We start from the raw sequence: 16,114 nt of genomic DNA on the forward strand, positions 1-16,114 counted from the left end.
TGAGCCCCAAACAATAAATGTTAAGGGGTCATAATTAGGGTCAAAGTTTAAAAAAATTTGACCTCTGTGGTCTCTACCAAATTACTCAGACAATTTTTGAAATTTTACAGAAATGTATATTCAGAGAGCTTTTTAATTGGTTTGGTCGAACATTTTTAGTTACTAATATATAAATGTATGTATGTATATATGTTTGCATGTCTGCCTAAAACTTTTGACAGAGGTGACGAATTTTCACAACATCAGTATCATTTTGAAGTTCGATCTTTTAGACGATAAATATCGAAAAATTGGCTGAAAACATTAATTTCTTCACCCTAAACTAGGCACTTTTCTAGAGAAGGGGGTGTCTTTTTTGTCAATATTTTTGAAAATCATCCTCTCCTTTTGATTGTCTAGCTTTAATTTAAACATAAGTCACTTCCGGTTTGGTGGTGGTTGTAACAGCAAAGACATCACGTTTTTTTCCCCATTTTTTTCCTCCTTTGCAGGACGGGTTCATGCCTGCCTTCCTACTACCACTTTTTTTTTTTTTGCTCAACATACACATCTAAACACCCGGGCAACGCCAGGCTGAAATGCTAGTATATATATAAATTTAGATTTTAAAAAATTTTTATGAGTAAAAAACAAAAAGTAACTTACTTGAACAATTTAACATTCCATTCATACAAACATTCACTGACTAGATCTATTGTATAGATTGCTGAAAGAGAAAAGAAAACTTGATTTATATTTACCAAAGGTAGTTTATCAAAATACGACCAAGAAGACATTAAATCCAATATGAATAAAAGTGTTCATTTGAAATTTCAATAAATTTTTTAAATATATAACATTAAAATAATAACCCTTCTTATAGCTTTCTGATCGGAATATTTCTCTTAATTCTTTCATCAACCTGTCTGTTGCCTGCACGGATCCACATACATTGCCCTGGAAAAAATTTAAATTAATGTCAGATTCTGAAAGGGTATAATTTGAAAAAATTCTCGAAAAATTTTACATCTAAAAAGAATTCAACAAACCTTGAGATAATCTTGTCTTTGATTCTGCTTCAATTTCTCAAGAACAACCAAATTACCAGCATCTATGCCATCGATGTCTTCTTTACTTTTTGTTTCGCTAAACAAAAATATTAAAACAAGAAAAATTTAATGGACGTTTGTTAATCTTTAAACTTTGATTTAGTTTCAACGAAACAATATTAATAAACTCAATTCCAACAGGACTACTACAAAAGTATATTTTAGTGTTGTCAAGGTAACACAACTACTTATCAAATCAGTGTCCTCAGATTTTTTGGCCTTTATATTTGCTTTTAATATAACATTTATAAAACCAAAAAATAATGCCTAATTAGACTTACACAATCATTTGTAAGATCGCATTCTGAATTATTAAGTTTTGCTCCTAATAGATAACACCTTACTGACAGAACATTGTTCTCGGCAAACAAAAACAACGAAAGTAACAGCAGCAGAGAAGAATTAACACAACAGAAGCAGAAAAAACAATTTATGTAAAATACTCAATTTTGGTTGGCTAAATAATTTTGACTGAGATCTGATTTCAACAAATCAGAAACCAGAGCTGAGTACCTGTTAAATACTGATACATAAGCAAGAACCCAAGCTGATCCAAGGAGTAGAACCACAGTTTGCCAAATGGATTCTTGTCACTTACAACACAAGGTATTCAGACATAAGTAATCCAAATTAACCCTGGCTGTTGGATCACGAGTTCTCGACAATCGACAAAACCTCACCATTATGGCTATTGTTGTCATAAAAAAAAGCTGTGAATCAAAATAGAACTTTCATTAACAAAGTCTCTTTGTCCTTGAGTAGACAACTATTTTTTTTCTAATATTAGAAAACTAGCATGGATACCCGGCGTTACCTAGGTGGACATGAAGTTCGGTTTCGACACAGCTGCAATACTAAGGATATTGAGCAACCCCCACAAAAGAACGGAATCATCAAAAAAGGGTGACAACTTCCCCATTTTTTGTTGCGTTGGAATCTTAAAGAAAATATAAATGAATCAAAACATCTTTTCTTTCGATCAAAATTCAAGTGCCTGTGCAACCACAAAAAATAAATAAATAAAAATTAGCCACAGTAGGCAGGCTCGAACCTGAAACACAAAAGAGGAAAAGGAAGGAAAAATGTTACTGGCAAACGCTTTTGTCCATCAGACCACGACGACTCAGGACATCATGACCCCACAAAATAATGTTTATAAACATTTTCAGTTCGCTACACGTGCGTGACTAGCGAAAATCACGTCGCGAAACGTGACCTCACTTGCAAAAGATGGTCTAGTTGACCATCACAGAATTAATTTTTTTCTTCTAATTTTCTGATATTATGCATCAGAGGAATGGCTCATTCAGATGGTACCGGTTTCAACCTGGCTCGATGCAACTTACAAAAGTTTTTAGCAGACATAAGAACACACAAGCAAACAGATGTTTGAGATTTAGATAATAGAAGATAGACAATTAAATATTACAGTTAAAAGTTCTTCATCCTATGTTTACACCATGCACATATACTATAACATTAAACATCATTTTTAAGATATGTCAAAAATCACTGATTTATGCAGTTTGCTATGAAGAATCAATCTGATTGTAAGTTTTTTTTTTTAAATTGCATTTTCACCCCAAAACAAAGCACAATGCCACTTTGATGTAGGGAGTTACTATCTGGGACATAATTTGTAGAGATGCTATGTAGGAAGTTGAGCAGCAAGATGTCTGTTTACATTACACTTAAACTTCTGCAGGTCAGTACAGTCAGGGAAGCAGGAGGTCGGAAGGAAATTCCAAAGTCTTGCAATTCTATAGAAGAAACTATTAGAGTAAAAGGCTTTCTTATATTTAGGGATTTTTACTGTGTAGGGGTGAGATTTTGCTGTTTGTCGGATTCATCAAGGGGGTACAAGGGCTTGTAGTTCATCAGAGCACCTATGATTAAAATACTAGTAAAACAGGCAGAGGGAAGCAACATTTTGTCAATGGAACAGCAGTTGAAGCCGAGTTGATAGTGTGGGACCTATAATGATAGTAAACCCTGTCTAAGAGGGAGAGAATAGAAGCAGATGCACCAGCCCAAATGCAGCAACAATACTCCATACATGGGCGAATAGTGGCCTTGTAGAGGTACAAGATACTCTCAGGCGTAAGTAACTTTGTGTTCCCCGTGAACGTTAAGCAGAGGAGTTTGGGTGAAGTACTTTCAAATAATATATCATTAACCATGGCTATTAGTGGTTATTAAAGGAAAGAAGCTTAGTCTTGGCAGCATTGAATGTCACCATCCATTTTTGTCCCCATTTCACTACAGACTGGAGGTCTTCCTCTAGTGTTTCTGCCATTGTCTTGGATATGTGTTCATTCATTTTACCCTCATGCCTGTTATAAAGCGTGGTGTTGTCAGCAAATATACCCATCTCAGAGACAATTTTATCAGGGAGGTAATTTATGAATATCAGGAATAATAAAGGTCCAAGGATCAACCCGAGGTAAACCCGCATTTATATCATATTGTTTCCACATATGATCATAGAAAACAGCCTGGATTCCTCTCTTATTTAAGAAAGATTTAAGCATGTTAAGTATTCTTCCAGTAATACCATAGGATCTGATTTCCATGAGAAGACCATCGTGCCATACCCTGTCAAAGCCCTTAGATATATCTAGGGCTACTGCCCTAGCCTCCCATCCTTTATCCAGTGCATGGTATATATGTTCAGAGATTACAGTTAGGATATCTACAGTAGAATGAGCTTACCTAAACCCATACTGTTGGTCAGACAGAAGTTTGGCAACTGTGAGGTGATGACTAGAGCTTGATTAATAATGGACTCAATATTTTGGCAAAAAGAGGGAGGAGGCTAATGGGGCGATAATTTAATGATCAGTTCTTTTGCCAGAATTCTTGTAAACTGGTACCACAGAAGCAGTTTTCTAGCAGTAAGGAAAGCAAGATTCATTAAGGCATTTGTTGAAAAGTTTGGAGAGAATAGGAGCAACCTTAGTGGAGCATTTTTTTCATAGTACAGCCGGGATGAGAGCAGGTTCACATGCTTTTGAGGTGTCTATTTTTTTTATATCATGTACTTGAGAAGGGGTGATTTTCAGATCATCTAGTGTGATTTCTGTCTGTAGAGGAAAATCTGAGAGGGAGTGGTTTGCTGGGTCCAAAGTTGGAGGCAAACCGACGGGCAAGCAGATTAGCCTTCTCGGTTGCCATGCAAACAACTTGAAGATTGTTGAATAGTAGAGGAACTGTAGATTGCCCATTATTTACTACACTATTATAGACTTTCCAGAAGTTATGAGTTCCTAATTTCTGCTCTTCAATGCGTTTTCTGGTGGTTTCAGTATATTCTCTCTTGGCTGTGGCTATTTCCTTCTTATAATTACTTCTAGCTTCTATATACTTTTGTCTATTTATGCTGGATTTATGTCAGAAAAGTCTGTGGTATGCATGCTGCCTTTGAGCAATGGCAGCTGAGCAAGAAGAAGTAAACCATTAGGGAGAGTGGCATTTGCTTTAAAACTTCCGTATGGGAACATGTGCTTCAATTGCTGCTTTGAATCCTTCAGTAGTATGTGTAGTTAGAGAAGCTCAGTCAATTACATTATTAATAATGTAGACATTATAGTCGCCAAATATATGTATTTGGGTGTTAGCGGGAGAGTTCCATCTATGCTGTTAAAGATGTGATTGACTAGAATACAGTCTTGGAACAAGGGAGAGCAATAAAGAAAGTATAAGTAGCTAATGCTATGTTGTAACATTAGTCTAAAGCACATGAAGGCCTGGTCGTCTGATTCGAGTTTAGATTCCTTAGTCATGGGGAGGGTGTTACAAATATAAACTCCAAGTCCGTGCATGTGTTTGTCAGAGTGCTTATAACAAAGTGGAAGATAACCAAACATGTTAAAGTGGTTAGAGGAGATGGAGGAGTGCACGTTAGTTTTATTTAGCACTAAGATATTCGGGGAGTTTGCTAGGAGAACTGATTCTACCTTGTCTAGTTTTAAGTTCACGAAAATTTGTAAATGCAAGCTTCAAGGGAGGAGGTGAAGCGTTGTTCGTGTGTATGTTTTAATCATTATTTTGGATTGAACAATCATTTTTATAGTTTAAATTTAGGGTGAGGGGTGCTAGGCAAAGTGGATATGCATTGCCACCATCGTGCAACAAAAGTAGACCATCAGCCAACTCCTCGTCCACAGAAGTGTGGCCTCGGGAATGTCCACTGGAGATGAGTGAAGGGTCCCTTTCCACGCACTATATGGCACTACAATCATCCCAATATTATACAACTGATGATCGAGCAGCTGCTCTAAGCGCTACCAAAGAGTTAGGGCTCCTGTACTGTTAGTCAGAATACAGCAGCCAGGCAAACTATTAAACCGGTACCCTCAAACGTGTCAGACAAGGTTTGCCCAGTCTAATCAGGTTAGTATACATGGTAAACAAGCACCCCCAAGAAACCCAGTTTAAGAGGAAGGGAATGAGACAGGTGTGGGGGACAACATTCATTGCCCTAGTTAGAAAATGCAGCCAAGCATTGAGCATCTGAGTCCCTGTGATCGCACCTCTGCTCCTGGCTAATAGGCAAAGAAGGAGTATGGAAGCCAGATGATAGGCAGAGCCTACCTACTCCTTAAGCAGTTTAGGTTTGCAAACCGGTAATTTGATAGAGTCACCAGTTCTAGAGAGGTTGCCGACCAGGACTGAGGAGGCCTCCTTCCCCCGTGTGGTGGCGGGACGTATGAAGTCAGTGACGTAGGTTTAACATCAGAGTTTTCCTTTTCCTAAATGAAGGACCTGACGAGATCTATAGGTCCATCAGCACCAAGAGGGTTTGCCTCATGCCTCGTTTCAAGCCAAGTATTTCTATGCTCCTGCATGGGTATTGAATTAATCGAGTTAGTATCAAAGGTAGTTAGCATGTGCTATGAAATTACACTCCTCAAAATACGATTAAGATTGGAAAGTAGTTATTCAACCGTTATGAGCAGAGAAGCTGGGGTGGGGGGTATGTATGAGTAATGGGTGTAGATTTAAGGTTAGTATCTACTAGAGTTAAACGAGGATTAAATATGGTTTGTGGATTAATAAATGCATTTGAAAAACGTATAGTATAAGGAGTTGAGTACAATTCAAAATGAGCTTCGAACTTAAGATTTTAGTTTTCATGTTGAGACAATCATCAGTATTTTTGCCCATCTAAGAGAAAGAATATAAAGAGTTTCTACTTAATATAAATTTAGGTATAAGTTCAAGCTATGGCTAATAAGTATTCATCTTATAGATAATCCATAGAGTATAGGTATATACTATAGTTAATGTTTACTGATATAGATAACTATGTTTAGTATCGATTTTTAATTTTCTGCTTTCTAAGGTTAAGAACTGGAAGATAAACCCTCTCTCCCATGGTATGTGATTTTATAGCAGCTTGAGAAGAAAGACAATTGGTTTTTGTCTAGTTGGAACGAAAGAGATGATCTAACTGACAAGAATACCATATTAACATATACAGGAATTAGAATAGGATTCAGGATAAGGATTTGTTTATAATGCAAAACGGACACAGGCAATCGTCTTGGAGGTAAAGTAACAAGCTCTTTTAAATTGATATTTAAAAAAGAAATGTTCCAATTATTCCAGTATCATACATAAGGAACCATATATACTTACAGCAAGTATATTTAAGCATACACTTAGTCAAGGAATGATAATTTAAGAGTTTCAAAAAGAGTGAAGTATTTGACAATGAAGGTAACTTTACAATACTTAGTAAGCAATTAAAGAATAAGAAGAGGCTTGCTTGTCATGATTGTTTTGATTACACATAGCTGCCCATAATGCTGAAAGCAATGTTTCTACTGGTTTTCAGACTGTGGTCAGTACTTGAGCATCTCAGCAGAGGGGTCTTTTCATGGATTTTGGGAAATTTATATATATATATTTTATAAGGATGGAAAATTTAATATAAGTACATTATGCAACAATTTTACAATAATGGCCTAAACAATTAAAGCAAACTTAAGTAGCAGTCAAGCAAAGCTAGCTATAAAATTCAGATATTAAGTATCATAAAGTTCTTTTAGGTCCTAAAGTTTTAAAAATTATAAATCACCCTTACAATAAAAAACGATAATGTAATTATGTATCAGCATGGGTAGCAGATTCATTATTTTGTATTAGTTTAGATTAGAAGAAATAGTTTGAAAACTGGTTAAATAACAAAGAAAAAATACAGTATTAATGCATTATTAAAATACAAGGCTGTAGTTAAGTATTGAATTAAGATGGTTTAAGATAATGTATAATGCAGGAGAGATATAGGCAGCAGTCTTGAGGTTAAAATAACTGACTATTTTCATATTTGAAATAATTTTTTCCTTTTTCTGGGGTGACGGATTTTAATTGCAGACATTCAAGACATTAAAAAAAGAAAAAAAAAGGGGGCTTTTTTTTTTTTTGATTATTTTTATATTGTAAGATTACTGGGAATAAATTGCAAAACTGAGGTGAGAATTATGAAAACTTTAGTGCCCTTCATTAACTCTAATTGTATGAAAATTTATGTTAAACTAGCTATACCCTGCCACGCGTTGCTGTGGCTCAAATTGGCGCAATGGAAAAAGTTCCGCATGTTTCTTATAGGTTTAATTTTCCATTTCGTATGGGTACACAGTTTTTGTTGTTCCATTTTCTTAGCTGATATAGAGATTTTCTGGTTTGGTGACTCTTGAATACGTAACATAAATTGTCCATGTGAAAAAACAGTCGGTGTGTAATTATAAGCCCCACAATTGTAAAGATTGTTCCCTGTGCTTTGTTGATGGTTATTGCAAACGACAATAAAATTGGAAAGTGCAATTTCCTAAAGTGTAATGATGTATCCAGTGGAATCATAGGAATGCATGGAATGAAGATATATTCATCTGTGAAAGGTCCTGTTAAGATTGTTGTTTCTACGATATTGTTTGTTAATTTTTTTACTGCAAGCCATGTGCCATTGCAAAGCTTGGATTGGTTTATATTTCACAACATGATAATTAGTACGCCAATTTTCAGTTGCAATACATGTGGTGGCAATCCCTGGCAAATATAGTTGTTGGATAATTAACCACTTTATCTGCTTTCACAACAGTGTCGATGAATTTGTATTTGACTACCTCTTGGAATTTTACATTGAATAATAGTGTTAAGTTCATGGACGTCTTTATATTGACCTGCAAGAATAGCTTGTTCACTCAGTCAAGTGGAATTTTCTTATAATTTGAATATCTGCAAAAACCTTTTAAACTAACTCTTCTTTTGATGTAATAAAATTACAGAAGTTAAAAGTCAAAGAATTTTGCCCTTAACTCTGATCAGCTGGCACTTTTCCGTACCCAATTTCCCACAAGTGACGCAAAAAATTTTGTGCGGATCGAACAGTCTGCAACTGGACATGCATATTTTGAGTTAAGTTTAATGTCTTCACATGGAATAAAAAAGTAGAGTAGTTGAGGCAAGCATTTATTTCATCTGCTGGTGTTGATTGAAGAATAATAGGTAACATTTGTCTGAAATCTCCTGCAAGCAATATTACTGCATTCCCAAATGGTCTGACATTGCCACGCAAATCTTGCAAGAATCGACCAAGAGCCTCAAGTAATTTTTTGCGTACCACTGGGTATTCATCCTAAACAATAAGTTTGCATTTCTGCAATATTTTTCCCCATATTGGATGTTTTGGAGATGCCAAACAGGAGATTTTTGAAAAATTGAATGTTTCAAAGTAGAATAAATAATTCTTCTACTTGGCAGCAAGGTCGCAGGTATTCCTCATGCAGCAAGGGCTAAGGCAATGTCATTTTGTTACCGAATGGCTGCCAAAATCAATTTAATTACAAAGGTTTTACCAGTTACTGTTCAAGGTAGCAGTAATTTCCAAATAACTTCTATTCTCACAGTCAGTAAATTAGGTGACTAAAATAGGATTTATCCATGTTTTGACAATGCCTTATTCACTGTAATTAATTTAGGAGACTAAAATAGGATAAGGGATTAGAGATGGACAGATAGAGAGGAAGATATATAGATAGAAAAGAGAAAGTGAGAGGAAAATAGAGAAAGAGATAGAGATAAAGGGATTGATAGATGGACAGAGAGAGGGGGAGAGTTAGAAACAGAGAGGGATGAGACAGAGGAAGGAGAGAGAGAGAGTTAGAGGGAGAAAGGGGCTCAAAGAGAGATGGAGAGGGTGATATAGAGAGAAAGATAGATTGAGAGAGGGAAAGGGAGAGATGGATAGAGAGAGATTAAGAGAGGAAGAGAGAGGGGGTGAGAGAAACAGAAGGTGAACTACACTTCACCGTTTTTTCCTCGTTCAGTAGAGAAGAAATCTTTCGAGACTGAGGCAATTTTAATTTTTTGTTACTATCCAGAGTACCCCCCTTTTTTTTTCAGGAGCTAGATTTTCCACACATTAGAAACCGACCGGGTTATCTGTACTTTCACCTAACAAATTAATAAAAGAAAAAGATATTGTAAAATTTGAATTTAACGTGAAAATACTATTTTTAAAAATAGCACAATAAGATAAGTGCATAAGTGCCACTTTAGGTACTCATTGGGCGTTGAGTTCCATAGCGACCAGCATAATTATTTAATGGTCACTTTCTTAGCCCCTCCCTTAGTCAAGGCTAACGTATGCGCACATAACATTTTTTTTAATTTACTGACGTTGGCTTAATAACTAAACGATTTATTGATAATTTCGTAACCCTTAAACGCATGCCGGAAGACTTAAATTGGTTCATTATTGTTGTAATGAAAAAAAAAAAAAAAGTTTCATTCAACACAAAACCAAAAACATATTAATGATAAATGATTTATTATTCTATTCATTGAAATTAACTAATTTCTAAATAAAAAAAGTTAATAAAAAAAATAGTTGCTTATGTGCGCATGTAAAAATGCTTGTAAAAGTGAGAAATTATTTTAATCATTTAAAAAACTTGGTATATTTTTTTTTTTTTTAGATTAGGGCCACTTTATAATCACCCCCAACCTCCTCATCTTAACAGCTTCCGGAATAAACACCATTTTTGGAGGGGGGGGGGAGATGAAAAACTATTTGCAAAATTTAACTGATATTTGTTGTCAGCATACCCACCCGAAAATACTATTTAAAAAAAAAAAAAAAAAAAAAAAAAAAAAGGAGGGGTTCAATGCCCGTTGCAGAGAAGTAGATTCATTTATCAATAAAAGTCGTCATTTAAAAAAGAAAATTGTGGAGGTGGACCCAAATGTAAATATTTACCCAAAAAATTATCCACTCATGTAAATTAAAAATGTCTGTAAAAGTGAGAAATTATCAATACATGGTTTAGTTTTTTTTTTTTTTTTTTTAATATTCATGAAGAGTTAAGCCAACGTAAGTAAATACATGAATTACAAATGTTTGTAAAAGTGAGAAATTATTAATAAATGTTTAGTAACTTTTTTCTTTTAATATTCATAAAGAGTAAAACTTTTGGTACTCCTTGGGCGTTGAGTTCCATGGCGACCACTTAAATTTATTTAATGGTCGCTCCCTTAGCCCCTCCCTTAGTCAAGGCTAACGCATGCGCACGTAACATTTTTTATTTACTGATGTTGCCGTTATAACTAAATGATCGTCACTTTTACAAACATTTATTTATTTATTTATTTTGAAAAAAGTTTTACTCTTTATGAATATTAAAAAAAAAAAAGTTACTAAACATTTATTAATAATTTTTCATTTTTACAAACATTTGTTTTTAAATGGTGACTTTTATCGACTTTTTTTTTATTTAATAGTAATTGCGGATGGGTATGCTGACAACAAATATGAGTTAAATTTTGCAAACTCAAAGTTTATTACAAAAACGTTTTGTTTTCAACTATTCAACAATTTGTTCATCCGCGCATGTAAATTAAAAATATTTGTAAAAGTGAGAAATTATCAGTAAATGATTTAGTTATTTTTTTTATTTATTTATTTTTACATTAGGTCCACCTCCACATATGTTAAGAACGGCTTTCAGAATAAACACCCTCAACCTCTCTATGTTAACGGATTTCGGAAAAATCACTGGGGGGGGGGGATATTTACAAAATTTAACTGATATTTGTTGTCAATATACCCATCCGCAAATACTATTAAAAAAAAAAAGTCGATAGAAGTCCTCATTTAAAAAGAAATTTAAAATCAAATGTTTGTACAAGTGATAAATTATTAATAAATGTTTAGTAACATTTTTCTTTTAATATGCATAAAGAGTAAAACTTTTTTTTCAAAATAAATAAATGTTTGTAAATGTGACAAATAATCGTTTAGTTACGGCAACGTCAGTAAATAAAATGTTATGTGCGGGGTGAGGTGGGGGACTAAGGGAGCGACTTATTTTTTCTGCTTGTCGCCAAGGAACTCAACGTCCAAGGAGTACCAAAATGTAATTTTTTTTTGTCAAATAAATAAATTTTAAGCAATTTTTACAATAAATAATAAATAGCAACTTCGTTAATTTTACGACTCGCCCTAGCATATTATAAACACCCTAACCTCCCCATGTTAAAACGGCTTTCGGAATGAACACCCCCAACCTCCCCCATGTTAAGAACGGCTTTCGAGGTTTGTGGAAGGGCGTGTTTAATTTGAAAGCCGTTTCTAACATGGGGAGGTTAGGGTGTTTATAATACGCTAAGGCATGTCGTAAAAATAAAACAGTTTAGAAAAAGTTAAAACAAACTTTTTTATGTAAAAATGCTGTGAAAGAAACTAAACAATTTAAACGTAATGTTTCATGAGTGAAAAGCCTTAACATAAATAAAGGAATTTAAAATTAAAAAATTGGTAAGATACATAAATGAATTTAAATTTAAAATATACGGGATTTTTTTTTTTTTGCTAATGCAGAGAGTGATCCGCGCTATTTTTTAAATCGTATTTCCACGTTTAATTGAAGTTTTATGATATGTTTTTTATTCAATTGTAAGGTTAAAGTACAGAATAGGTACAAAACACCCTCCCTTCCCCATGTTAAGAACGGCTTTTTAAATAATAACGTTATTATTTCAGCACAGATCACTCTCTGCATGAGTACCTTTTTTTTTTTTACTTATCTTGTAATTCGAGAGTAGTTACAGAAGTTACCAGAAATAAAACCGGGCAGTCTCGCAGAAACGACTTACAAAAAATATTTATATTTTAATTAATATTTTTATAATTCGCAATGTTAAATTATTTTAATAACATGCAAACATTCATTGACTTTACAGATAGATTTTCTGAAAATTTCAATTAAATTGGCAATGTTGGTTTTATCGGTGTTGAACGAACCAAGAATTATATATATATATATATATATATATATATATATATAAATAGATAGATAGATAGATAAGGTCTCATTGAATTATTAAAAATATTTTGTTTTTTTTATAAAATTTGATATTGTGACCATGTAGGAACTGAAACTGTTAAACAGAATAGTTGTCTATTACAATTTATTGATGAAAACAACTGAACATTCATTTTTTCTTTTGTACATTGTACTTCAAGATATTAGCTTTTTTATATTCATATTTTAATATACTTATTCCTGTTTCAAAATAAAATTTCTATGTATTAAACAGATCCAATATTCTACATTGGAAAGCACCATAGAATGGAATATAAGAAATCATTTTTGAAACCAAACTCTATGCTAAAAAAGTTAATTTTTTTCAATAAATGAAATATTTTATCAGATTCCAATCTTTTTTAGCAAGTTATCAACAATGAAAAATTTTTTAAAAAATAACGTCTCTCACTGAGGAAAGCCAGAGTTAGATGAAATATTTCATTCATATTGTTTTCATCTATTGAAAAATTAACTCTTTTAGCAATGAATTTGGTTTCAAAAATGATTTTCTATAAGCATCAAACAAAAATTTCTATTTTACTCAAAAACTATAGTAATGCAATAGTTATCTTTCCTAAAAGGATGAAAGCATCGGTAAACATGATCGATTTCAACTTAGTGATTCCATAATGTAAGAGAACAAAAGGTCATCTTCAAAAACATAACCTTTTTTATTAGTTCTTACCCAGGAATTTCTTCTTCCATCTCATAATGGAAGTCCTCTTCATCATCATCAGATTCTTCACGTTGAGTTCGTGTGGCATGACGCTGAAAAATGGAAAATTAAATCAAGAAAAATTACTTTAGTGATCAATTTATAGGTTGAAATCTTAAATTTCTAAAAAAAATTACTCCATATTCCAAAACGTCATACTAAGCTCTAATAATAAAAAAGAGTAAAGAAGTTTTTTAAAAGCGTGGGTGGAGCAGGGGGGGGGGCCCAATACCTTAAAAGATATTTGTTAGAGGATACACTTTTTTGCCACAGATTCCATTATCTGGATGTTTCAAAATTTGGTTGTTAGTGAATGAAAGTGATAAACACTCATCACATTTTTAACAAATAGATCAGAATGCAGCTTTAAATATTTATACAATACACTAAAATATTTAAAAGATTAAATCATTATTGTGTCGAACATGAAACTCAAATACACCTTCTTTACTTTTGAGCGAGGATAAAAAATATGTTTGTTCTATTCAAAGATGATCATGGAGTCAGTGTTGAATGTTTATAGAATGAAAATATGTTTACAAGGGTTTTGGAGATAGATCTCCATAATCACCTATTTTGAAACTATATTAACCATATGATAAGTATGATTCAGTTTGAACAAAGGTGATACAATAATATTGTACAATCTGGATTCACACAGAACGTCCATAGAATGGAAATATTTTTAAGCATGGCAGCAGTATACAACAAATGAAGGATACAACTCTGGAATTTCTATGTGTTCTGCTAGGAATAGTTTGATAAAGATAACAGTAAAGTCAAAATTATTTAAAATTCATTATTTCTCTTATTTGAGAAGCCAAATACATTGTTTAAATAGAGAATTGTATGGAAAAGCAATTGTTAAAAATCCAAAGTTTTCTTTCAAGCATTCTATGTAATTAAACATCATTGAAATTTTAACTTTAGTTTTTCTTTTTGTTTATTAAGTTTTAGAGGATGTGGGAGAGATTTACAAGTTGTTTACAGAGACAATCATGGGATGGCTATGAAATTGTATGCATACTATTTCCCCCAAAGCACTTACAAGATGTTTAATTCTACAAATCTGTCACGTATGCAACACCAGATATTTTTTGCTTATAAAGTACTAGCAGGGAGATTCAACATTGCCTGGGATTAAATAATAATCAATGAATGTTTCACTCCCATATTTTTTTCTTTTTTTTAATTGAAATTGGATTTAGTATATTACTTTGATTTCCACCTGGTGTTTCAGAATAAAATATTAACTCAAAAGAAATATTAATCATTGATAAGATTTGGTCATTGGTAATATTGTAAACTAATGTTTATTATAATATACAAATTTTTTTTGTAAGACTAAAATGGTTATATATGTGAAAAGCATTCATTTGAAACACTTGATATTGTTAAACATTGCAAACAACTAAAAAGTAATCAGATCAAAGAAATGTTTCTTTATTGCTACCAACTGGTATGCATCAGATTATTTCTGTTAGCAATATATTTTTGATATGATGAGCTGATCACTTAAAAAAAATTTAATAAATAAATGAAAAAGTGGATTCCCAAGTTGTTGAAAAAAAAAAAAAATTACGATTTCTTGTTATTTTAAGCCTTTTTTTGGTACTCATGCAGAGATTGATCCAAACGTAACTCAGAGTCCGCCCGGCTTTTTCCAGAACATGACGTCAACAGCCAGAGTAAACCGAGCGTCGCCGATGAAAGCATAAGAAAAGAAAACCTACCTTAAATTTTACATTTTATTAACTGTAAAGAAAAATGTTATATTTTTCGGGGTTTTTTTGCTATATATATATATATTTTTAAATAAATAATGTTAAAGATTTTTTTTTGTTCGAGAAAAGGTTCAAAAGGTAAGCAAAATTCTTTCAAGGAATTTTTTTTGTAAAGTTTTTTTTTTCAAGAAAAATTTAAAACAATTTTTTATTTTTGTTTTTTTGGGGGTGTTTTTTTTTGTTTTGTTTATTTCAAGGAAAAACCTGAAAACTAGAAAAGTTGAAACAAAACTGGGTGGGATAGTTTGTTTTTTTTTCATATTAAAACAGTTGTTGTTACTGTTTACTCAGGCCGTTATTTTGTTAATGGTGCCCATAGATCGTATTCCGCATTCGCACTGGAGGTCTTTCTGTGTTGCTCGCTTGAACACCCACAAGTAGATTCTTTTAATTATGATGGCAATTATCAGCCTAGACTTGGCAAAAAAAAAAAAAAAAAAAAAAAGGTACCAGTCCACATGGATGTAAAAGTTCTGGATTTGGTAGCCTGACACCTCCAGGCATAGCCATCGCTTACCTTTCCTCTTATAATAAGATTGCACCTGTGTCCACATGTTGCACAAGTTTTCGTCTGTGCCAGTAATTTTTTTTTCTTGACAAAAGCTGATGTTTTCAGCTGCTCACTTTTAAGGCTGTAAAATTCATGTTTTTTTTTTGTTTTTTGACGTGAAAGTATGAAATAGTGTGCATTTTTTTTTTTTTTTTTTTTTACTAATTTGTTTTCTTTTCTTCCTCTTCCAAATTGTTATCTGCTGCTTTGAATTTTCAACTTGAGTGAACGCATGTCGCGTTGAAAACCATCACGCTACATTGTCATTGGTTACGTCAGACGGCTTAATTTCTTCAGTGAGGCTTGGCTTACTCCAGCTGTTGAGGTCATGTACCGAGGAAAGCCGAGCGTGCGCTGAGTTATGTCTGAATCACTCTCTGCATGAGTACCCTTTTTTAAATTGTATTTTAAAACAACATAAAATTCGTTTTGTAACTAATAAATATTTTGATTAGTATTTGAAATTTGTTAAATGGAACAAATTTTTTTTTTGTAAAACATTTGATTATATCAAGTTGACTCATCAAAACAAAAAGTATATATAAATACACAACATTTCAGAAGTTAAATAAAAAAAAAAAACGCCAATCATTCATTTTCAAAAATAT

The 16,114-nt window shown here is 32.9% G+C and overlaps 1 protein-coding gene across 1 annotated transcript in view; it reads right to left on the reverse strand.

Annotated features, from left to right (window-relative positions):
* Positions 1-16,114, reverse strand: part of LOC145286066 (ubiquitin-conjugating enzyme E2 Q1-like) — a 63,913-nt gene that overhangs the window by 8,285 nt on the left and 39,514 nt on the right. Inside the window, exons 4-7 of the mRNA XM_080134739.1 lie at positions 13,143-13,225; positions 1,029-1,125; positions 852-936; positions 646-706 (exon numbers count right to left, since the gene is read on the reverse strand). Of these exons, the coding sequence (XP_079990865.1) occupies positions 646-706; positions 852-936; positions 1,029-1,125; positions 13,143-13,225 (326 nt within the window). The remainder of the gene's footprint in view (positions 1-645; positions 707-851; positions 937-1,028; positions 1,126-13,142; positions 13,226-16,114) is intronic.

The sequence above is a fragment of the Euprymna scolopes genome, chromosome 10 (genome assembly GCF_053919585.1).
Source record: "Euprymna scolopes isolate OS-2025 chromosome 10, ASM5391958v1, whole genome shotgun sequence".
Taxonomy (NCBI): domain Eukaryota; kingdom Metazoa; phylum Mollusca; class Cephalopoda; order Sepiida; family Sepiolidae; genus Euprymna; species Euprymna scolopes.